Source organism: Lemur catta, chromosome 1 (assembly GCF_020740605.2).
Source record: "Lemur catta isolate mLemCat1 chromosome 1, mLemCat1.pri, whole genome shotgun sequence".
Lineage (NCBI taxonomy): Eukaryota > Metazoa > Chordata > Mammalia > Primates > Lemuridae > Lemur > Lemur catta.
The window spans coordinates 173990638-174015887 of NC_059128.1; the positions used below are offsets into that span (position 1 = coordinate 173990638).

The following is a 25250-nucleotide window of genomic DNA, read 5'->3' on the forward strand; positions in this document are numbered from 1 at the left end:
TATAATAAACTATAGGGGGAGAGAAATAATAAGTTAATAAACAGCAAAATATACATCATCAAACTTTTTATTATTTGGAGTCTTAAAACTTGGTAAGGAAATTGGACAGAAATTCTTTTAAGCAAGCCAACTACCCCAAATTGTAAGAACAATTTTTCTTTGTCTAAAATCTCGGTGACCACCATGAGCAAGAAGAAAGCTTCTTTGTCAGTCTTGACTGTCCTGACTTCATGACAGCTGGACCAAATGTTGGGAGCCAAAGGCTTACAAGCTTTTTGGTATTAGTTGCTAAGCTTTAATAGTTGATTACAGTGTGAACAGATGAAACTCTCTAACTTGGTAGAATGAATTCTTTATTGCCTGGGAATATCCACTCTGCAATGTCAGTCTCAATTTCCCTTCCCGGCCAATATCCGACTGTGGACTTTTTATCTCCATGTTTTTCCTTCTTTTTCCTACTCTTTTACCCACTGTTATTGTTGTGTTTATTAAGAAACAAGATAGATCACTGAGCAATTTTTTACTATTTAATAACATGAACAGGACCTGAAAGATTCATGGCGTATAAAAGAAAGGTTATTGGACCAGAAATGTGGAGCTCTGGCTTCTACCCCTGGCTTTTCTGCTAAATAGGTGTGTGAACTTGGGCAAGTCACTTAACTATCCTGAGCCTCATTTTTAAAATCCATACAATAGAGGAGGCAGGCTGAGAGTTTCTCCAAGGTCAACTTAAGTTCTAAAACTCTAATGCCAAATTTTATTTTATATTTTATTTATTACTATTAGTTTTTTTGAGACAGAGTCTTATTCTGTTGCCCAGGCTAGAGAGCCGTGGCATCAGCCTAGTTCACTCACAGCAACCTCAAACTCCTGGGCTTAAGCAATCCTTCTGCCTCAGCCTCCTGAGTAGCTGGGACTACAGGCGCATGCCACCATTCCTGACTAATGTTTTTTCTGTTTTTAGTTACCCATCTAATTTATTTTTATTTTTAGTAGAGACAGAGTCTCATGCTTACTCAGGCTAGTCTCGAACTCCTGATCTCAAGCAATCCTCCTGCCTTGGCCTCCGAGAGTACTAGGATTACAGGCATGAGCCACCATGCCTAGCCTCTGATGCCAAATTTTAAAAGTACTAATTTCCAAATAACTGATTTAATTGTTATACACATCTTCTCAAAATAATAATATTTCTCCTATCGGATTTGACATATTTTATTAGTTTTTATTTTTATCAAAGTTAAACACGTATGTAGTTTCTAGAGTCAAATGCTCAACAAGGTTTGTTATGAAAAAGATCAGCCCCCTTCAGAAGAAATCATTTTTTTCATTTTTTTTTTTTTTTGACAGAGTCTCACTCTGTTTACCTGAGTAGAATGCCTTTGCATCAGCCTAGCTCACTGAAACCTGAAACTCCTGGGCTCAAGAGATCCTGCTGCCTCAGCCTCCTTAGTAGCTGGGACTACAGGTGCACACCACCATGCCCAGCTACTTTTTTCTATATATATTTTTAGTTGGCCAGATCATTTCTTTCTATTTTTAGTAGAGATGGGGGTCTCGCTCTTGCTCAGGCTGGTCTCGAACTCCTGACCTCGAGTGATCCACCCGCCTCAGCCTCCCAGAGTGTTGGGATTACAGGCGTGAGCCACCGCGCCTGGCCTCACCTACTTGATTTTCCTTGAATTTTTACTTGCATATGTGCACATAACTGTTGATTGATTAGTTTCAATTTAGTATTGAATACAGGTGGCATTTGTTTTTCTATTCTTGTGATACTTCACTAAGAAGCTAGTATCTTTTGTAACAACCTGGAAGAAAGTATTTCGCCTCAAGAAGGCTTGAAGCTCTTGTGTTGCTTCCGGACCACATACACCCTGAACTGCAATACACAAGAGAAGCTGTCTGGTAAAGTACTGATGGGCCAGCCTGAGAGGGTGATCCTGGAAACTCTGATTCCACATTTCTAGTTTCACTCCAATATGCAACATATTGAACAAGGTAAGAGTTTCCGAGAGTGCAGCCACATAATTCTTACCTGGATTACTAAACAGCTTTCTGTCTCCCTGGCTATGGTTTCCATTCTCTCTACTCTAGTCTCTACAATGCCACCAGTTTTTGTTTTAAAAGCAAATAAGACTCTTTTAAAAATAATCTAATAGTTCCTGTTAGGAGAGCATTTTTGGGATGTCTTTCATCCTGGCCCTTCTTGCTCTGAGGAGCACCACCCTGCAGGAATGGGCCACAGCAGCCACATTTACATTAGTTGACCTGATTTGACTAGGCACAGAGGGGGGGACATCTGACACAAACAGCACATTTGGAGTTCAGATGGAGATGCTAGTTCTAGGCTGGTTGTTGGAACTGAGGCAATGTGCAACTGGAATATCTAATAGAGAACATGCATGTTAAATAGAAAGGCAGAGATGAGACTAGAGAAGATAGCTATCTGGATTCCTGACGGCTTTCTTATTCTTCATCCAGGCTCGTTTGAAGCCCGGTTGTGCTCCTGCCTTTAGAATACAGGTAATTTTCCTGCATCCATATGATAAATCTTCTACCCCATCCTCATTTTGTTTTTTCTCAAGTGAATTGTGGGATTCTGTTACATCCAAACAAAAGAACTTTGACTAACATGGCCTTTAGGGTGAAATTCACTTAGAATGAAATTCAAACACTTTAGCATGGTTTGCAATTCTTTATGATCTGGTGCCAGTCTTTGCCTTCATTTTACTTCTGACCTCTCTTAATCTAAACCATACATAATCCAGCTCTGATCAATCTCCTTTAAGACTCAGCTTCTCCAGGAAAAGTCCCCAATACCTTCCCAGACTGTGAGGTATTCCTTTCTTGTGTACTTGTCCTGGTGGTATTGTGCCTGCTGGTTTCCCTGTCCTTCCTCTACTAGACTCTACGGACAGTGAAGACTAGGTGTTATTCATATTCATAACCCTCATGCTTGTACTAGGCCCTTAAGAGACAGCAATAAATAGCAAATGGATTAATGAAAGAATACACTCATAAGAGAACTATACAGTGTTGATGATAAAACATATTATAAATCCTAGACCTTATGGTATAGCAGAGTTAGTTGTGGAAGATTTGGCATCAGGCTACTGTGTAGGTGAAACACATCTATCTACTTGATAGGGTTATGAGGATTAAATGAGATAATCTATATAAACCATTTAGGACATTAGCTTGGGATATAGTAAGTACTTTATAAGCATTTGATAATCAGAAGATATATTTTATTCTACATTTAGGAACTCAGTGAAACATGGTTAGGACTCCTAGAATTATAGCAATCAGTGACTTCATAAAGCATTGGAAAATTCTAAAGGCAACTATTTTCCAAGTTGAAGGAGTTTAACTGGAATTAGTCTTTTATGAGAGCTGACCTCAGGTACATCATAGTAACCTTTGGTTAATATTAGCCAAAGCTGTTTTGCAGACCTTCTTTTATGTAAAAATTAGCAGGACTTGACTGTTGATATAGGATATGGTTGTTGCTTAAGAGCCAACCCTAGATTGGTTAGCATTTCCTCACCTGCCTGTCCAGATTTGCTAAGAGAAGTTGTCAATACATAGCCCAGCAGGGCAGCCCCTCCTCAAGGTGACTTGCCCTCCCCTGACCCTCATATGGATCAGTGAACAAAGACCTGATCTACACCGCCCCCCCCCAGATCCCAGTCCCCATGGAGAGGTGACAGAGTGAATTGGAGGGTAACACCCCCACTAAGGCCTGATTGTATGTCCTGAATTGGATTCTCTGAGATTGCCTCATATTCTTACAACATACTTCCTCTTCATCAACTACTTTGAGTAGTTTCTTTTTGTTCTGTTTCAATTCTCGAGTGAAAAAATTACTACCTACGTGGGGGGCCCGATGAGACTATAGAGTTCGCTGGTTACTGAGGATCTCAGTGTGGGGAGCTGGCAGTCTGGGGAATGAAATAGAAAAACAGTGACCTAAGTCTCCACTGGTAATTCTAGACCACACGCTTCCTCCTGGATCAAGGTGACCAAATATCAGAATGTGACCATTCCTCACAGTCTTGAGTAAAGTACAATAGGAGACAGTCCCAGGTTTATGGGGCAGAGCTGGAAGCAGACATAGGAAGAGATTTTCTTCCCTCCTTACCCTCTTCTTTCCAACTCCTTTCTAATCTACCATGGAGAGGTTTTGGTAAAATAATGCATCAGAGTTATATCGTGAGACATGGTCAACATTAGCATGGTTGTTAGTCTTATAGATTCCCCAGTCTGAAGAATAGGAATTAAAGGCTCTTCCAATACAGTTCTGTAAAATCTTCCTTTGCACAGGAGGAAAGAACAGGGAGAAAGGAGAAGAGAAAAAGTCTCCCAGATGCCTGAGTAAGGCATGGGGGCTGTGTCCTAACTGCATACCTGAAGGTGACTCAGCAGGAAAAGCACAGAGGTATTTGGCCTCATCCGGAGGAAGGAACTTGGATGTGTTTGAGACCCAGCTAATAGATCTAAGTATACATGTGATAAATCCTTATTACTACTAACATTTGTAAAGCTTCATACCTTTGCAACTAGTGCCTTATACATACTAACAAAGGATGTTGTTTTCTTTGTTTAAGAAATGAAGAAGGTGACTTCTCTGGTACCACTCTGTGGGTCCTGTGAAGCTCGCCCAGGTCCCTCTCTTGGGACTCGTTACCCCCTACCCGTAAAAAAAAAAAAAAAAAAAGAAATGAAGAAGTTGAGGCTTACACCTTACATAACTTGCCAATGCTAATATGATTATGACTTATTTACAGCTATTAATAGTAAGAGGTAGGGCTACGATCTGAATCATGGCCATCTGAATCTACAATTCAGGTTTTTTCCACCAACCATCTCTCAGTTTACTGTACATGACATAGTACCAAGATATAGATATAAAAGGATATGGGGTTAAGTGAAGACTGTAAAGTTTCTACTTCTGATATTAATGTAATAAAAGAACAAACAGCTTATGAAATCATTCTATTTAATTAAAATCCATAGAGCATTGAACATGTAAAGATGTTTAAACTCTTTCAGTGACTCTTATATTTTAAAATCCTTTTGCACAGCATTGTGAGGCTAACTTCATGCTAGAAATCTACAAATGTACAACTTAATAACATAAAAATACATTCGGAGTCCATTCCAGTGCAAGTTTAAGACACTTTAATTGGCAGACAATGTAAAGATATTTAAAGAACAAAAACTACAAAATGAGCACATGAAAGTCTTCCCTTTTGAATTTTTAATAAAATACTGCTCTGTATAAGATCTAATGAAAAATTCCAGTTACTTATAAAAGTTATGTGTGAAAAGAAATGAATTAAGATATACATGTATTATGTATGAATTACACTTACATAGTTTAAATGAACACAATGTTGAACACTTTGATGACACAACACACCATCTATTACTCATATATCAAAATAGGTGAAAACACTCAAACAACTGAGTGCAGGCAAAGAAAATATAAGCTACTTGAGGCAAAAAAGAAGAAAAGAAAAAAACCCAAAAAACAAACCCCCAAACCCTTAACTGTATAGGAAAGGAAGAGAACTTAAAGCAAACTGTGGACCAAATTCTCACCCCTATTATTTCATGAGAAACAGTATGAGAATTTGGCTTCAAATGAGTAAAACAAAGCCAGGCATCTGGTGCGTACCTGTACTACCAGCTATTTGGGAGGCTGAGGCAGGAAGATCGCCTGAGCCCAGGAGTTGGAGGCTGCAGTGAGCCATGATTGCACCACGGCCCTCCAGCCTAGCAGACAGAGTGACCTCATCTCAAAAAAAAAAAAAAAAAAAAAAAAAAAAAAAAAAGCATATTAACTGCAGAAATAATCAATAGCAACGGCTGTACAGCTGGAAAAAAAATTTTTTTTTTACAGGTTTAAGTATGTTTAAAAAATGTATCTTTTGGAAACCACAGTCTCCTTCACAAATTGCACTTGAGATGGCTGAATGCACTGATTGAGCAAGGCATTATTATTGGTTCACCGACATACACACACAAACACAAAAGCAGCTATGGATTGTTGACATTCTTGACTATTAAAACTATTTTGTACGTGTTTTTTCCTCTGTCTCTAAAAGAAGGATCTGTGATGTCTGAGTTGTTAACAAAGTAGTTAATAGCGAAACTTACGGTCTGCTTGCTCTGCGGTGTTGCTGGAGACCTGATGCCATCTGTTTTAACACTGCCTCTTAACTGTGTTCCCTGGTGGAAGATGGAGAAGTGTGATGGAAATATCAATCAAGTCAGTCTGAAAAATACTCATTTCTGGAATTTTAAGATTTATCCTGACCAGGATAGGGAGGCTCCTGCAAAAAAGATGGCTTCACTGACAAAGCTTACAAAATATAAAGAATACTAACAGGTTCAGTACTATCACTATCTCTAGAAAAATGACAAGTGAACTTCTGTGATGGACTTTTTTTTTAAGACAGAGAATGCTTTTCACAAGCACTTCTCTCCAATAAATTAATTTTCTATAGAAAAAACATAATTTGGAAGCAAGATAGTACTAAGAGATACAGCAAACTCAAAGAGCTGGGAAATTTAAAAAAGGTTCTCTAAATAATGGGAAGAAGCATGTTAGAACTAACTTCAATGAAGATCTGAATGGTTCTACCTATCTCATATAATAAGGTGAAAATCAGAAAAGCACTATGAAAAATTGTAATAGAACAGATGATTAAAAAGTGAGTGAATAAAAAAGACCCTACAGTTTATCTATTCCTTGAGCTAGAAAGACACACTACAGTCTAAAAATGCAGTGATTGGATTTTTTATTTAACTGGTTTCCTTCTTTCAACTACCTTCTTCTCTCTGCCTTTTTTCCTGAAAACCAAGAATCTATGTTAGTTTGGAAGTATAAGTCTAAAACCAAAGCAAATACCTGACTACAGAAAAGAAAGTAAACAATAAAAAACTTGCATCAATAGTTCTTCATCCCTCTCACCAATAGGCAAAAAAAAAAAATCTCCAATCTTCACTTCTTATCCCTTTGAAAAGCAAGGAAAATCTTAAATTGAAACCAAGGTTCAATATAATTTTTCATGCAACTGAGTCTTAGATATTTAAGACTTTAGTCTACATGATGTTTAAATCAATTAACACATTCTGTCAAATTATAAAACTGAGGTAATTACTAGGTAATGTGGGAAATTGTGGAAAGAAACAATGAGACTAGAAGGATCAATCTTCAAAATTCACTTTGCTCAAAAAAAGAAAAGACTTACCGAACAAAAATATTTAGAAATAATGTTTCAGTGAGGAGAGGAAGTGCCCTAGATATGTGGAAATATGAAACAATTTGGGGAATCTGTTCTTCTGTGCCCTATGGAGTTCACCATTTTCACAAAAAGCCCTCAGCAGATTCAACAGTTGAATGAGCATATTTTTAAACACTGATAGTGGTCTCAGTCTGCCCTATCCAAGAGGAAAAACTGTAAGTTTCCCAAAGTCCAACTGCTTTTCAGATACGCACCAGACTCTACCTGGCATGACTACCAATGGATCCAGTCTCCTCAAGATCATCATGAGGAAAAAATGGCCTCTGCCTCTTACATCCTCCACCAGGAGGGCACATTTCCCGTGGACCTCAGGCTCATATTTGGAATAGGTCTACAAGGGGAAAAGAATATAGAAGAATGCCTGACCACTATTCAGTCATTATGGAGCTCTCTCTTATTTTAATCTCTCTTTAATCTCGACCTTTAGAATAATATGTTAAAGAAAGAAAAGGAAGGAAAAGAAAACACTTTTACTGCCTATCCATATAGTAGTATCAGCTTGCTGTGCTCAAATATTGGGGACGTATCCTTACAGGTTCAGTGGTACTATGTTTACTAAAATTTCCCTTTAGAGTTTTCAGAAGATGGCATCTGCTCCTTCCTCTGTGCTCTGAAACACATGTAGGCTGTATGCTGTTTATAGAACTGTCACACAGGAGTGATGACTGAGACAATTCCTGAATGCTGGACTTTGTTAAGCAAGGTGAAACATTACACACTTTAAAGTAATAAGAGGTTAATGTAACATTACTGTCACAATTTAACTTTTCTTTGTAATACCATGATAGATGTCTCCTTTAAAAACAAATAGAGAGATTATGAGGCAATAAAGATAAACACTGGGAATTACTTGAATTTCATTACTCAAGATTTCACTACAGATTAAAAAAACAAGGAAATGTTGGGAACTGATGAACATCTGAACCTAAGAAATTAATACAAAATAAAATCATGGAAACTCACAGCACTATAGACTACAATAAATGACAGATAATGAGCATTTATCTCTTTTACTAAAGGCACTACTAATATACACATATTCTGCTATTAATAACATTTAGAGAAACTTTAAAATCAGCAGTTAGAGAAAGGAATCCATTTCATTCAATACCAGCATTTTTAAAAACAAATAGAGTACTTTAAGACTCATGGCGGAGTTTTCAATGACCTAAATGAGATTAGATATGATAATAAGCAACTCCATATAAAGACTGTGGTTCCTACTTTTTCAAAAGTATAACTTACTTCCTTAAAAATATATGCATATCACAAAAACTAAAGGATAAATATATATATAAAAACATAGGCTCTGGTACTGCTGAGAAATGTTCATAAATTCTAAAATAATTTCAATAGTTACAGCTTGAACAGCACACATCCAACACATGACATGCAAACAAAAAATCCCAGCATCACTGAACAGTTCGGCATAAGGCTAAAAATACAGAACTAGAATGAAACAGGCAGTAAATAATGTACATCACAAACTGATGATTGTACCTGTATTATAGCACACCTGGGAAGTTAAAAAACATTTAGAATTTCTTTAGTCCCAGGAAGCACTACACATGGACCAACAGCGGAGCTCTCATAAAAGGTCAAGTAAGCAAATAGAAGGCTATACAAAAGAATAACACAATTTATTTTAATTAACATGATTAATATTTTGCACTTTATTCTATTAGAAGATTAATGTGTAATCATTGTACCCTGTCGATTTTGAAATTTAGTTTTATTACAAATTACTAATGCTGGTTCTGAATAATCTAAAAAATTATAATTACTTACTCAAATCTAGAATGCTATTTATAGTTCTAAGCATTTAGATGAAATAGTCTGATCAGTATTCTAAAGTTGCTTTGGTACAAAATTTAGAATAAAGCAAAACTGGCAGCACCACCACAAGTGTGATCGTTTCACAGCAGGTCTAAAGGACCCTCATACACAACAAAGCATAAGTTATTAATAAAATACATATAAGAGACATTCTCCTGACAATTTTCTTATGTCATTAAAAAGAGAAATAAAATCCACATTCGGTAAATTATACTTGAGGGCCAATTTTCATGCTCCATTTAATTATTCCTCAATGATACTGTAAAGATGTTTATTATTATTGCTAATATGATGTCTAATTCATAGTTTAGGATGCTTCTACTGATGAGGCCAATGATTAGAGTGGTACATTTTAATGTTTTGTCCACTGATTCTATTTTAACACAAGGTTCAATTTGTCTCTTTTTAAACAGATTTATTGAGGTATAATTGACACATAACAAACTGCACATATTTAAAGTGCACAATTTGATATAGTCTTCTAAACAGCATGAAAAGTGCCTGGCAACTTAAAAATGAAAAATTTTCAATTTAAACATATTATTTAAAAATAGTACATTCTAATTTTTTATAAGACACAAGTATGGATTTATAAAAAGGTAGATGGAAAGAAAAGGTTAAATTAAAACTCCAAGTACTAAATTTATTCAGAAGGTTTAGAAATGCCAAAATTGACAGCCAGTTTTCTTGATTTTCTTCTTGAAGAAGAGCCTGGTGTTGACTTATGGTGCGACCTACTATGGCCTTGAGAAGCAGTTTCAGCTTGAAAAGAAGATGCAGGTTGGGCAATCTGAGAGGACTTTAAGGAAGCTGATGAATTGTCCTGTGGAATTACTTTGGTGATATCAGAAGAATCTGGCTGGCTAGTTTGAAGTGGGGTAGCTTGAGAACAACTCTGGGCCTCCTTATTCTCCAAGTTCTTTTTGTTTGCAACCCTCTTTTTAGTAACCTTTAAGGAATAAAGGCATCATTAATTAACAATATAGGCAAAAAAAGCTAGTGTCAGAAAATACCATAAACCATGCTGCTAATATTTGTCAATCACTGCTTTGTGACTTCCATTTAAAATTTCCAAAGCAGACTTTAGTAATCAAACAATTTAGTTACAAACAAAATATTTAAAAATTCTCCATGTTTAATAATAAAAAAATTTATATTCCTGATTTTAAATCACTTTGTGTTAGAATAGCATATTATTACTTGCTACAATTATTATTATTTATTAGAACACAAACACAGCAGGGACAGGTCTGACTTGTCATCATTATATTATCAGTACCCAAACCAGTACTAGATTTCTAGTTGGTACTGAATAAGTAAATTGAATAAACAAATTTCTATCAATAGTCTTTGAGCATTTAAAAAATAATTCTCTTAAAAAATAATAATTCTTGTTCCAGGTCTCACCTGCAGAGGTATGAACTGATTGTGTATACCACCTGGCATTCCCCCAGCCATGGGCATGGTCCCAGAATATAAAGTATGATGGAAGGGCTTCCCAGGAACTGGCACTGGTGGTCCCCATGGCATTGAGCCAAAGAGATGAGATGATGAAGGCATTATATTTGCTGTTAAAAATCACAGAAAATTTTTCTCTTAGTAAAATAGTGTGTAGCATCAAAGCCCTGAAATGTAAGACTTCCTTCTGCTAGCCTTTTTGGGCTTCCCCATGCACCCACCTTTGGCAAAAGGCCTACACTTAACTCAAAGTTACTCTTGCTTAGAACATTTAACCTCTGGAGCCCTTAGGACTGTGAATTATCTATAGAAATGAATTTATCATTATTATGCTGGTCTGCAAAGGACAATAAAACCATATGCTCATAAGAGCTTTAGAAATATTTGCAATTATATTTTAAAAAAAGTAAAAGGGTCATGAGACTGCCCCTTGGGAGAGAAAAGCCTGGGCCCAAAGAAAGAAATCTTAAGGATCTCACCTGCCCCCAATGCTAAGTTGCTTCCATAGTGATCCCAGCCTACAAAAAAACCAAAAAAACTCAAGTCCTGAAATCTGGTCACTTTTATTTGACATGTAGAATCTTTCTTTTCCCTATTCTAATATTTGTAATTCAAGGATTTTTTCATTTACATTTTGTTTCTTATTAAAAATGTATTGAACCAATGGTTCCCAAACCTGATTTGTATATCTGAATCACCTGGGGAGCTTATGAAATACACACTTCTGGGCACGGCCTCAGACATAGTGAGCCAGACTTTGAGGGGCCCTGGAATCTGTATAGTTAAGCTCCACAGGTGATTCTTATGCAGATAGTCTGCATCAGTGTAGCATTTGGGAATTACTGCATTAAACAGTGAGAATCAAGACACCAGAACATTGAAACTGAAGAAGATACAAATTATATTCAAGCCTTCTTTTCAGAGAGAGAAAAAAGCAGCCAGACCTATAAAATAGTACAGCTTAATTAAAATTCAGCCACGTAAGAAATTTTGGGATCAGAAGAGAAGAATCATATTTAAGTGTTATGAATTACACATATACAAATTCCAGGATGAAGAAAACTTTTAATATGAAAAACACTAATTAGAAAACACTCATTAGAAAATTAGGTCTTAATATTACCTACAAGCAACTTTGGTGGAAGTCATAATGCTAAGAAGATCTATTTAAAAAATGCTATGCTAACCTTATATATAGGCCAACTCCACAATTTCCCCAATAAATCACTTAATAAATATAAAACTCGGGCCAGGCGTGATGGCTCACGCCTGCAATCCTAGCACTCTGGGAGGCTGAGGCGGGAGGATCGCTTGAGCTCAGGAGTTTGAGACCAGCCTGAGCAACAGTGAGGCCCCATCTCTACTAAAAATAGAAAAATTAGCCCGGTGACATGGTATGTGCCTGTAGTCCCAGCTACTCAGGAAGCTGAGGCAGGAGGATCCATCGAGCCCAGGAATTTGAGGTTGCTGTGAGCTATGATGATGCTACCATACTCTACCCAGGGTGACAGAGTGAGACTCTGTCTCAAAAAAAAAAAAAAGAAATATATATATATATGAGAAACACATTTTCCCCCATACTAATTACTTAAAATTAACTTATATATGGTTCCTGGATTCATTTTTGAAAAAGAAGCAAATTAGATTTTATAAGTTACAGTGATATTACTACATTGAGTTATATGAAAACATCACATCCATTATGTCATAAAAATTTTAAGGGCTGGCTCACGCCTGTAAGCCTAGCACTCTGGGAGGCCGAGGTGGGTGGATCGTTTGAGCTCAGGAGTTCAAGACCAGCCTGAGCAAGAGCAAGACCCTGTCTCTACTAAAAAAATAGAAAGAAATTATCTGGCCAACTAAAAATGTATATAGAAACAATTAGCTGAGAATGGTGGCGCATGCCTGTAGTCCCAGCTACTCGGGAGGCTGAGGCAGGAGGATCTCTTGAGCCCAAGAGTTTGAGGTTGCTGTGAGCTAGGCTCACGCCACGGCACTCTAGCCTGGGCAACAGAGTGAGACTCTGTCTCAAAAAAAAAAAAAAAAATTTATGACTAAAACATTGTTTATAGTCAAAGGCATGCCAGTGTAGTACAAAAACATGGGCTTTGGAAACAGACGGACTTGGATTTTGAATGCCAGTTTGGCTACTTTGTAACTTATAACCTCAGATAAATTACATTTAAAAAAAAACAAATTGGTATAGCAAGCCATTCTGGGAAACAATATGGCAATAGGTCATGAAATTAAAATAAAATTGAGACTGGGAAAAAAATCAAAGAACTATATACATATTGTACGAAAAAAGGTTTTCAACATAAAGCAGCAGCTACCTGTTCCACTCCAGGTTTAACTGCTTTAGAAGTTTATTTCCATACTGTTCAATAATTTGCTTATGTTACTGGTTAGTGATTTACTAATTGTAGGCATTTTGACTTCCTATTAAGATAGACCAAAATTTAGTTCTTTTGTCTTACCCCTTACTATAATACCTGCCCTGTCCTCCCAATGTAAGAATTATTATGACATTTGTCTAAATATATAGGCAGTGTTATGACATGTGACTAAATATTGTCACTGCAGAGCCAAGCAAGGTTCTCTGATTATGTTTCTTATCTTGTAAAACCTTTCTTTTTTTAGAGACAGAATCTTGTTCTGTTGTCCAGGCTGGAGTACAGTGGCCCAATCACGGCTCAGTGTAATCCTGAACTCCTGGGCTCAAGTGATGCTCCTGCCTTGGCCTCCCAGAGTGCTGTGATTACAGGCGTGAGCCACTACAACTGGCCAAAACATTTGGTTTTTATTTAAGTAACTATCTTTTAAAAGCTCCTTAGTCTTCTATATACTATCCTTAATGTTTTTCCAGATGTTGCCCATCTATCAAATAACCTTCCTTACCTGCTAAGACTTCCTTCTGCTTCTCTAGTTGGGACAAGTTACTTTCTACACATATTGAGCAGTTGGCATCCTGGGATTTCCGTTCATTGCATAACTATACAAGATCTTGTTTTGGTCTCATGGTTTTTTTTGCTTTTTTTAACTACTGCTTTGTTTTACTGGAGCATATAATTCAGTAGCTTCTTAAGAAAGGGTACATAAGAAATAAATTTGCAGGTCTGAAAATGTCTTTACCTTTGTACTAGACTCATAGTTTGGCTATACAGAGAAATCTAAGATGAAACTCATTCTACTTTAGGATTTTGAGGTAGTCAATACTTTCTAGTGTCTAGGCACTGTTAAATAGTGCAATGCCATTCTGATTTTTGGTCTTTTACATGTACTGTATTTGCTCTCTTCTCTGAAGCTCTTTAGGACCATCTCTTTATCACTGGTATTCTGAATTTCAAGATAATCTGAGTCTTTTTTTATTCATTGTGCTAAGCACTTGTCCTTTAGTTCTAGGAAACATTCTTGTCTTATTTCTTTGATAATTTCCTCCTTTCCATTATCTCAGATCTTTTTTTGTGGAACTACAATAAGAAAGGTGCTAGATCTGGATTTGTGCACTGTTCCTCTCAATCTCTGTTCTTTTTTTGAGACAGGGTCTTCTCACTCAGTAGTCCAGGCTAGACAGCAGTGGTACAATCATAGCTCACTGCAGCCTCGAACTCCTGAGCTCAAGCAATCCTACTGCCTTAGCCTCCCTAGGAGCTGGAACTGCAGGCCCATGCCACCATGCCAGGCTAATTTTTTTAATTTTTTGTAGAGATGGAGTCTCACTGCGTTGCACAGGGTGGTCTTGAACTCCTGGTCTCAAGTAATCTTCCGACCTTGGCCTCCCAAAGTGCTGGGATTATCAGCATAAGCCATCACATTTGGCCTCTGTTCTTTCTTATTTTCCAGCTTTTGTCTTCCTTGGCTTTGCTAGGGCTTTATATACTACATTTTAAAATTTGACTGAACAATTTTACTTGTTCTCCAATTATTCTTTTTTCATAGAATCTTGTTTTTATTTTTTGGTTGCAATACTGTTTTATTTCACTGAAGATATTAATTACAGCTGTTTTTTGAAGTTTTCTTATTTTCTATATTATCTCTGTTTCCAGATCTTTTTAATTTCTTTTTGTTTTGGGCTTTCTCTTTGTTTTTACAGATTTTCCTTTAATGTTGAGTGATCTCAGTCTGGTAATATGAAAGAGGGAAACACTAAAACTGTGATTAGAAGCAGTATCTATGTGGGCAGGGAGCAGGGCTAGATGATTTGAGGTCTTCACTCTAAGATGACTGACAAGTGAGCCAGCCTTTTGGTTCGGACACTCTAAAAGTCAGTAGGTCTTTTCTTTGGAGGTCAATGAATTTTTCAAAAGGACCATCCTCTTGGCCAGGCACAGTGGCTCACGCCTATAATCCTAGCACTCTGGGAGGCCAATGCAGGAGGATCGCTTGAGGTCAGAAGTTTGAGACCACCCTGAGCAAGATAGAGACACTGTCGCTACTAAAGACAGAAGGAAATCAGCTGGACAACTAAAAATCTATATAGAAAAAATTAGCCAGGCATGGTGGCGCATGCCTGCAGTCCAAGCTACTCAGGAGCTGAGGCAGAAGGATTACTTGAGCCTAAGAGTTTGAGGTTGCTGTGAGCTGGGCTGATGCCACAGCACTCGGGCAACAGAGCAAGACTCTGTCTCAAAAAAAAAAAAAGAGGACCATCCTCCAATTTCCTATGAAAAGGTATGGCTGGCTACAATCAGAGAATAGGAAGGGGAAAAAAGAGAACTTTTCTTTAACCTCTGTCTTTACTCTAGTATTTCATTCTCTACTCTGTACTGGTGTCCTCATATCTAGAGAGCCCCTCCAGAGAAAACACCTCCAGTCTTTTGCGTGAAGAGGCAACTGCTTGTTGTATGGGGAGGTGGTCCCATCACTCCACATACAGACTTTCAACCAATGTCTCTCTTTTCAGCCTGTGCCTCATCTTTGCCTTCTCTGATAATTTCTGATATCTTCTCTGACAGTTCAGAATCTCTTGGGAACTGTGAGGCACAATCTGTTCATCAGCTCACTTGTAACCTCTTCTACAGGTATTTTACTTTGTAGCTTAGCCATGCTCTGCCAAATTGGTTACTTCTTTAATTGTTTTTTCATCACAAACTCTTTTTAAATCTCTTTTCAAATCTGCTGATATTTCTTCTCCTATCTCTTTGCCCTTGTAGGTATACACTTTTTAAATCCTTTATTATTCAGTTTAATGGAATTAAAGGAGATAACTGCATGTTGTACATTTAATCAGCATTATTAGCCTTTCTAATATTTATAATAAGGATAAGTTCTAGGATACTATTCCTAGAATAATACCTGGTAATACTGTAGCCTCAAAAAGTAATTTTCTAAACTTAAATAAATTATCGGCTTTAAAATAATAAGATATAAAAAAGCCAGCTGCTATCAGGAAAAAGATTGAGTGATAAAAGAAATATCTAATGAACTTAAGATTTAGAATCATAAAATTATAAAATATTAGTCTCAAAGAGACCCTGGACACAGTGTAATACAAATAAGAAAACAGAGTCCCAAAGAAGTTACATGATGCTTTTATTGCCTGTGTTTTTGATGTCTAACTTGAACCTAAATTCATCTGTTGGCAGCTACTGGGGAATAAGGCCCTGCCCACTACAAAGAAACTCCGTACTACTCTAGCCATATCAGAGGTTGTAGGAGAATGGTGTTTCTAGATGAATCTGCAAGCCTTGGCTTCAAATTTGCTTCTCACAATCTCTTCTTATATTCCTAGACATCTGAATAAATTTTTTGATTTCTTAAAAATGATGATTCTTAAAAGAACTCAGTAAAAATAACAACTCAATGACAAATACTTAGGAAAGCAAAATATCTTACCAGTAGGTTGGGAAAAAACTGGAGGAATGCTTCTGGGTGGTATGGCAGAAGGATAATTTGGAAACATTGGTGGAGGCAAAGGGAAATTCACTCCTAAGGAGCCCTGTGGAAGTATTTAAAAGTTATAAGACAATATAACAAAAACTTTTTATAGAGACTAATTTAAAATTTAATAGAGAAGTTATGGACAGTTCTTACCAACTGTTGTAAAGCAAAAAGTGCAGCTTTCTCCTTGGCTTCATTTTCAGAGTGGCACTGTGGCCCATGTACCAGTAAACCATTAGATAACTTTACCTGGCAAACAGTCATTGTCTAAAAAAAAGAATATAGATGTCTATGAAATTATCTGTCTAGGAAGTTGACTGCTTCTCCCAAAGTTTAGTCTAAATAAGTAGAATAATTCCATCTGACATTCTGAAAAAAAGAACTCAAGAATTTAAAAACGGTCTTTAAGTTTTGGGTTACCATGAAAAATTTTAGAATTGTTGCTCTATCTTTTAATATTTACAAAATAAAATGCTCTCTAAACTGGCTGAAGAGTTAGGCATCCTGATGCAAATAAAAGCCAGAAAAATATTTTTCTGGGTTTTGGGTTGACAAACTACGAGTTACATCTCTTTTAGTATTAGTAAATAAAGTTTATTGGAACTTAGCCACATTCATTCTTTTTTTTTTTTTTTTTAAGAGACAGAGTCTCGCTTTGTTGCCCAGGCTAGAGTGAGTGCCGTGGCGTCAGCCTAGCTCACAGCAACCTCAAACTCCTGGGCTTAAGGGATCCTACTGCCTCAGCCTCCCAGGTAGCTGGGACTACAGGCATGCGCCACCATGCCCGGCTAATTTTTTCTATATGTATTTTAGTTGGCCAGATAATTTCTGTCTATTTTTAGTAGAGACGGGGGTCTCGCTCTTGCTCAGGCTGGTCTCGAACTCCTGACCTTGAGCGATCCACCCACCTCAGCCTCCCAGAGTGTTAGGATTACAGGCGTGAGCCACCACGCCCGGCCCACATTCATTCTTAAAGTTTACTTTCACACTCTAACTGTAGAGATGAGAAGTTGTGATAGAGAACATATCATCCATAAGGCCTAAAATATTTACTATCTGACCCTCTACAGAAAAAAATTGGCTGACTCATACTTTATATCCATCCTGTAATTAGCAGATATTTGCTAATATGATTTAATTGCCAAAATCTAAAAGACTCAGAGGTTCTGACTGATTTTATACTCATATTTAAATTGTATTAACAACTCTTTATATTTAGTTTAATTTTTTATTTTATGAAAAAGATTTTTTAAAAAAATCCATTTTTTCAAAAGGTAGCCATTTTTATGTATATTACTAGTTTAACCCTGCTACTATTTTCGCAAATTTTTTATTGTGGTAAAATACACATAACATAAAATTTACCATTTAATAATCTTAAAGTGGTTCAGTAGTATTAAATAGGTTCATAATTTTACGCATCCATTACCACCAACCATCTCCATTACTTTTTTCATCTTATAAAACTGAAACTCTATCATTTTAAGGTAAGTCCCATCTATGCCTATTTTGTTAAGCATTCTTAGCATAAAAGGGTACTGAGTTTTGTCAAATGCTTTTTCTGCATCTATTGAGAGTATTATATGATCTTTATTTTTATTTCTATTTATGTGGTGAATTACATTTATAGATTTGCATATGTTGAACTATCCGTCCATCCCTGGGATGAAGGTGACTGGGTCATGATGGATTATTATTATTATTTTTTTTTGAGACAGAGTCTAACTCTGTTGCCTGGGCTAGAGTGCCGTGGCATCAGCCTAGCTCACAGCAACCTCAAACTCCTGGGCTCAAGAGATCCTCCTGCCTCAGCCTCCCAAATAGCTGGGACTACAGGCATGTACCACCATGCCTGACTAATTTTTTCTATATATATTTTGAGTTGTCCATATAATTTCTTTCTATTTTTTAGTAGAGACGGGGTCTTGCTCTTGCTCAGGCTGGTCTTGAACTCCTGAGCTCAAACGATCCACCCACCTTGGCCTCCCAGAGTGCTAGGATTACAAGCATGAGCCACCATGCCCAGGCTTATTTTTCTTTCTTTCTTTTTTTTTTTTTTTTGAGACAGAGTCTCACTTTGTTGCCCGGGCTAGAGTGAGTGCCGTGGCATCAGCCTAGCTCACAGCAACCTCAAACTCCTGGGCTTAAGTGATCCTACTGCCTCAGCCTCCCGAGTAGCTGGGACTACAGGCATGTGCCACCATGCCCGGCTAATTTTTTCTCTATATATTTTTAGTTGGCCAGATACATTTTTCTTCAATAATTAAATTTCCTAAGTGAATTTTTCATTCATTTCCTGCATGATTTTGTGGTTTCTTTGTGCTGGGGGTATATTTTATCTTGTATTTCATTGAGTTTCCTTACAATCCATGTTTGAAATTCTTCATCTGTCATTTTAATATTCTGCTTTTGGTTGGTATCCAATGCTAGAGAGATTGTTGTATTCCCTTTTGGAGGTGACCTTTCACTTTGATTCTTCACGCTTTTGGAGTTCTTTTGCTGATTCCTTCTTATCTGGAGCAGCTGTTGCTTCTTACGTTTGCATTTTCTTTTGTTTAGATAATGACAAGCCCAGTTTAATCTCTGAGCCAGTAGGTAGTGCTTGTGGGTGAGAATCAATCACACCCTGCATAATTAAGTCAGTAAATGCAGTAAAAGGGCATGCAAATTGACCTCCCTATCAGGAGGTGGCACTTGCCAGAAGGAACAAGCAGCAATGTTGGTTTTGGGACCCGTGACCAGCTCTAGTTCCTCAGGAGAAGCACTCTAATTCTTGAGATTGTAGGTGGGGCCCTGGAACTTCCAGGTGAATCTTATTCTCCACCAGAGCAGAGGCAGGTGGGGGACTGAGGTTGGGTGGGGCTGGGTTAGGTGAGCCTGCCCTTAAGCTCCACAGATGCTGGCAAGAGATCTGCTTTGGCAGAGGTCAAAGGTCTGTTCCCTACCTCTGGACAAAGCTGCCAGGGAGGAGCTGAAATGGCCCTACTCAACCAGAAAGTCTGTGTGTGGAGATGGGCTGTCTGAGACCTGCAATCCAGCAGTCTGCAGCAGGCCTTATTCCTTTCCAGGCTTCCTGTATTCCACGGTTTCTCCTGGGCCTCTTCCAGCATATACAACAAACTCACAGCCAACATCATACCGAACAGGGGAAAAACTGAAAGCATTCCCGCTTAGAACTGGAACCAGACAAGGTTGCCCTCTATCACCACTTCTATTCAACATAGGGCTGGAAGTCCTAGCCAGACCAATCAGACAAGAAAAGGAAATCAAGGGTATCCAAATGAAAGCAGAAGAAGTCAAACTATCACTCTTTGCTGATGATATCATCTTATATCTAGAAAACCCCAAAGATTCTGCCAAGAGACTACTGGAATTGGTAAATAAATTCAGCAAAGTCTCAGGGTACAAAATCAATGTACACAAATCAGTTGCATTCATACACGCCAATAACAGTCAAGCTAAGAACCAAATCAAAGACTCAATACCTTTAACAATAGGAACAAAGAAAATAAAATACCTAAGAATATATTTAACTAAGGATGTGAAAGACCCCTACAGGAAGAACTACAAAACATTAAGGAAGGAAATAGCAGGGACATAAACAGATGGAAAACCATATGATGCTCATGGATCAGCAGAACAAATACTACTAAAATGTCTATACTACCCAAAGTGGATCTACAGATTCAATGCAATCTCTATTAAAATACCAATATCATTTTTCACAGATCTAGGAAAAATAACTTTATGCTTCATATGGAACCAGAGAAGACACCATATAGCAAAAGCAACCTTAAGCAAAAAGAACAAATTGGGAGGCATCAATTTACCAGACTTCAAGCTACAGTACAAGGCTATAGTAACCAAAACATCAAGGTACTGGCACAAGAACAGAGACACAGACCAATGAAACAGAACAGAGAACCGACATATAGAACCATCCTCATACTGCCATCTGATCTTTGACAAAGCAGACAAAAACATACACTGGAGAAAAGAATACTTCCTATTCAAAAAATGGTGCTGAGAAAATTGGATAGGAACATGTAGAAGATTGAAACAGGATCCACACCTCTCACCACTCACAAAAATCAACTCATGATGGATAACAGACTTAAACCTAATGCATGAAACCATAAGAATTCTAGAAGAAAATGTTGGAAAAACTCTTATAGATATCGGCCTAGGCAAGGAATTTATGAAGAAGACCCCAAAAGCAATCATAGCAACAACAAAAATAAATAAATGAGACCTAATCAAATTAAAAAGCTTCTGCACAGCCAGGTAAACTATCATTAGAACGAACAGACAACCTACAGAATGGGAGAAAATATTTGCATGCTATATATCTGATAAAGGGCTGATAACTAGAATTGATATAGAACTCAGGAAAATCAGCAAGAAAAAAATCAAACAACCTCATTAAAAAGTGGGCAAAGGACATGAACAGAAATTTTAGAAAGAAGACAGACTAATGGCCAACAAACATGAAAAAATGTTCAACATTTCTAATCATCAGGAAAATGCAAATCAAAACCACGAGATATCACTTAACTCCAGTGAGAATAGCTTTCATCAAAAAGTCCCAAAGCAACAAATGTTGGTGTGGACATAGAAAGATAGGAACACTCATACACTGCTGGTGGGCCTGCTAACTAGTACAACCTCTATGGAAAGTAAAATGGAGATACCTCAAAGAACTAAAAGTAGAACTACCATTTGATCCAGCAATACCACTACTGGGTATCTACCCAAAGGAAAAAAAGACATGGTATAAAAAAGACACCTGCACTTGAATGTTTATAGCAGCACAATTCACAATTGCAAAGATGTGGAAACAACCCAAGTGCCCATCAATCCATGAGTCGGTTAACATAGTGTGGTATATGTATACCATGGAGTACTACTCAGCTATAAAAAAAAATGGTGAAAGGATATCTTTTATTATCCTGGATTGAGCTGGAGCCCATTCTCCTAAGTGAAATATCACAAGAATGGAAAAACAACCACCACATGTACTCAGCATTAGCTTGGTACTTACTGATCAAAACTTATGTGCACATATGGAAGTAACATTTATCAGCTGTCGGGAAGGTTGGGGGGAGAAGGGGATGGGTAAACACACCTAACGAGTGCGGTGCGCACTGTCTGGGGGACGGGCATGCTTGTAGCTCTGACTCGGGCGGTACAAAGGCAATTTATGTAACCAAAGCGTTTGTACCACCATAATGTTCTGAAATTAAAAAAAAAACAACTGAACTCTATACATAATAAATAATAACTACCCACTTCCTCCTTCTCCCAATCCTTGGCAACCACTATTCTACTATTCTACTGTCCATTTCTCTGATTCTGACTGTTTTAAATACTTATATAAGTAGAATCACACAATGTGTGTCTTTTTGTGACTGGTTTATTTCATCTATGATAAAGCCCTCAAGGTTCATCCATGTTGTAGTATATGTTAGAATTTCCTTCCTTTTTAAGGCAGAATAATATTCCAATGTGTGCATATACCACATCTTGCTTACCCATTTATCCTTCCACATTTTAGCTGTTGTGAATAATGTTGCTATAATCATGGGTGTACAAATGTGTCTTTGAGACTGTGTTTCCAATTCTTTTGGGTATACATACACAAATACATACACAAGTGGAATACTGGATCACAGGGTAATTCGATTTTCGATTTTTTGAGGAACCACAATACTGTTTTCCATAGCAACTATACTATTTTACATTTCCAAAAACTGTGTACAAGGGTTCTAATTTCTCCATAATTTCACCAACACTTACCATTTTTTGTTTTTATGATAGTAGCCACTCTAGTGGGTGTGAGGTGATATCTCATTGTGGATCTGATTTGCATTTCTCCAATGATGAGGGATGTTGCACATCTTTTCATGTGCTTATTGGCCATTTGCATGTCTTTTTTGAAGAAATGTCTACCCAAGTCCTTTGACCATTTTTACATTGGGGTTTCTTAGTTGTTGAGTTTTAGGAGTTCTCTATATATTCTGGATATTAATTCCTTATTAGATATATCATCAGGAAATATTTTTTCCCATTGTATGGTTTGCCTTTTTTATTCTCTTGTTATTGTCTTTTGATGTATAAAATTTTAAAATTTTCATTAAGTCCAATTTTTCTATTTTTTTCTTTTGTTGCCCATGCCCCAGTGTCATGAAAATTTTGCTCTATGTTTTCTTCTAAGAGTTTTACCGTTTTAGGTCTTACATTTAGGTCTGTAACCCAATTTGAGTTAATTTTTTTTTTTTAAGACAGAGTCTCTCTCTGTTGCCCAGGCTAGAGTGCCGAGGTATCAGCCTAGCTCACAGCAACCTCAAACTCCTGGGCTCAAGCGATCCTCCTGCCTCAGCCTCCCAAGAAACTGGGGCTACAGGCATGTGCCACCATGCCCGGCTAATTTTTTCTATTTTTAGTAGAGACAGGGTCTTGCTCTTTCTCAGGCTGGTCTCGAACTCCTGAGCAATCCTCCTGCCTTGGCCTCTCAGAGTGCTAGGATTACAAGCGTGAGCCGCTATACCCGGCCAAAAAAAAAACCAAACTATTTTCATAATAATATTAAGATGCTATTTGCCCTGTTTCTCATTTGCCATTTTCTTACAAGTATACAGAAGACAAAAAGTTCACTGATATGGTTTCAGATTTCATACGGTAACTAACCTTAAAGAAAATACTACTTTTAAATTTTAGTGTAGTATCAAAGAATAGCCATAACTATCTGAAAATGCTATTAAAATTTTCCTCCTTCTCCCAATTATGTATCTCAGGCCATGTATTTCTACCAAAACAACATATCACAAGAGAATGAGAGTCTAGCAGTGGAAAAGATTTTAAAAATGTAGAGTAATACCACTCTTCTCACTAAAATTTTTAGAAAAGTTATTTTTAATAAACAATGAATTAAATAAACATTTAATTTTTTTCAGTGTTAATTTCTAATATAGTAAATATGGACATAACACAAGTAAATAAATGTTCTTTGGGGCCCTCCAAAAAAGGGGGGGAGTTTCTGAGACCAAAAAATTTCAAAACCACTACTGTAGACCAAGATCCCTATCTCTGTCAGTCTGGAGAATCTTCCCAGGCTACCTGCTGCCCAGGTTCATGTCCGTCAGCCTACCTGAGGGTTCTGGTTATGTATAAATAGAATAGCCAGAGTGAGAAGCATAATATCCTGCTTATAACATTTTAAAGAATGGCCCCACTGTATTTTTTTTCTAGCCACATATTTTCATTCAAGATTTTATTTAAGCTTAGAGTTGAAGAATTTATATAAATGGAACAGTAGTATACTATACCTGTGGTGTCCTAAGAAAGGAGAAATCTGGTTGTGGCATTCCAATAAGAGAACAAATTCGAGAAAGTTCAGTTACTGGTGTAGACACAGGGGGGATCTGGCTGGGAGCAGGCCAACACACACTGTCCATAGACTGAACATTATGGTACTCATTAGCACTGTGAGGGTGGTTCACATAATACGCTACCAAAAAAAGAGAAGAGGATATATCTATATTAATAAAATAATACCTTGAATTATGTACATAATTGCAGGGTTTTATAAAAAAGCAAGCAGGAAATTGCTAAAAGATGAAAAAATGAATTGTCCATGAAGCAAATATAAGAACTGTTAAAAAAAAAAGAACTATTTAGTAATGCCTAAAATTACTGAGATTTCAATAAAGATTTTTAGATGATTATAACTGATTAATGATAAATTATTATTATTATTTTTTAGAGAGAGGATCTTGCTCTATCACCCAGGCTGGAGTGCAGTGGCATGATCATAGGTCACTGTAATCTTTTTTTTTTTTTTTTTTTTTTTGAGACAGAGTCTTGCTCTGTTGCCCAGGCTAGGGTGAGTGCCATGGCATTAGCCTAGCTCACAGCAACCTCAAACTCCTGGGCTTAAGCAATCCTACTGCCTCAGCCTTCCGAGTAGCTGGGATACAGGCATGCGCCACCATGCCTGGCTAATTTTTTCTATATATATTTTTAGTTGTCCAGCTAATTTCTGTCTATTTTTAGTAGAGATGGGGTCTCGCTCTTGCTCAGGCTGGTCTCGAACTCCTGATCTCGAGCAATCCTCCTGCCTCAGCCTCCCAGAGTGCTAGGATTACAGGTGTAAGCCACCACGACTGCCCTCTAATTTTGTTTTAAAGTTTTATTTTGCTCTATTTCAGGAGCATGTCAGTTACTATGATAAGTAATTAACTAGTTTTCTAATAGTTTATGGAATTTTAATTAATTAGTTATCCTACTATTCACTGGAATATAAATGGAGGTAGGCTCTGCTTTTGTTCTAGATTTTGATCCTTAATAAACTTAGATCCGCTTATTCTAATTTTTTTTTTTTTTTTTTTTACTTCTCTGAGAAACTTCTCTTCACACCCACTTTCATATTAGTCATTCTTCCTGGTAGCCTTCAGCAGATAATTACAGAGACAAACGCTACTTCTGGCACAGGAGTAAATATGATGGATATTTATTGAAATCTAGTCATGTGCCAGATATACTATAAGTTTCACAGATTTAAGGAAATGACCCACTTTCCAATGTCTACCTTCATTCATGAATTTTAATTGATTTTATAGCTTTTTCTAGTTTTATATTAGTCAAGTTATTTAAACAATACTAATATCAATTACTGGCAATGTATCAGATATAGTCCTAATTGCTTTATACTTGATATATAATTATCACAACAGTCATTTACAATGCATTAGTCTCATCTTATAAATA

At 37.1% G+C, this 25250-nt stretch overlaps 1 protein-coding gene across 6 annotated transcripts in view; it reads right to left on the minus strand.

Moving 5' to 3' along the window:
* Positions 1–4979: 4979 nt before the first annotated feature.
* XRN1 (5'-3' exoribonuclease 1) overlaps positions 4980–25250 on the minus strand; it is a 124220-nt gene continuing 103949 nt past the window's right edge. For 4 of the 6 annotated variants that reach the window (XM_045539379.1, XM_045539382.1, XM_045539381.1 and 1 more), the window contains 6 exons: positions 23810–23991; positions 16638–16751; positions 16440–16542; positions 11084–11122; positions 10554–10714; positions 4980–10095 (listed from right to left, as the gene is read on the minus strand). In XM_045539379.1, the coding sequence (XP_045395335.1) occupies positions 9790–10095; positions 10554–10714; positions 11084–11122; positions 16440–16542; positions 16638–16751; positions 23810–23991 (905 nt within the window). In that variant the 3' untranslated portion in view covers positions 4980–9789. The remainder of the gene's footprint in view (positions 10096–10553; positions 10715–11083; positions 11123–16439; positions 16543–16637; positions 16752–23809; positions 23992–25250) is intronic. The other 2 variants (XM_045539383.1, XM_045539380.1) reach the window with 1 other exon arrangement.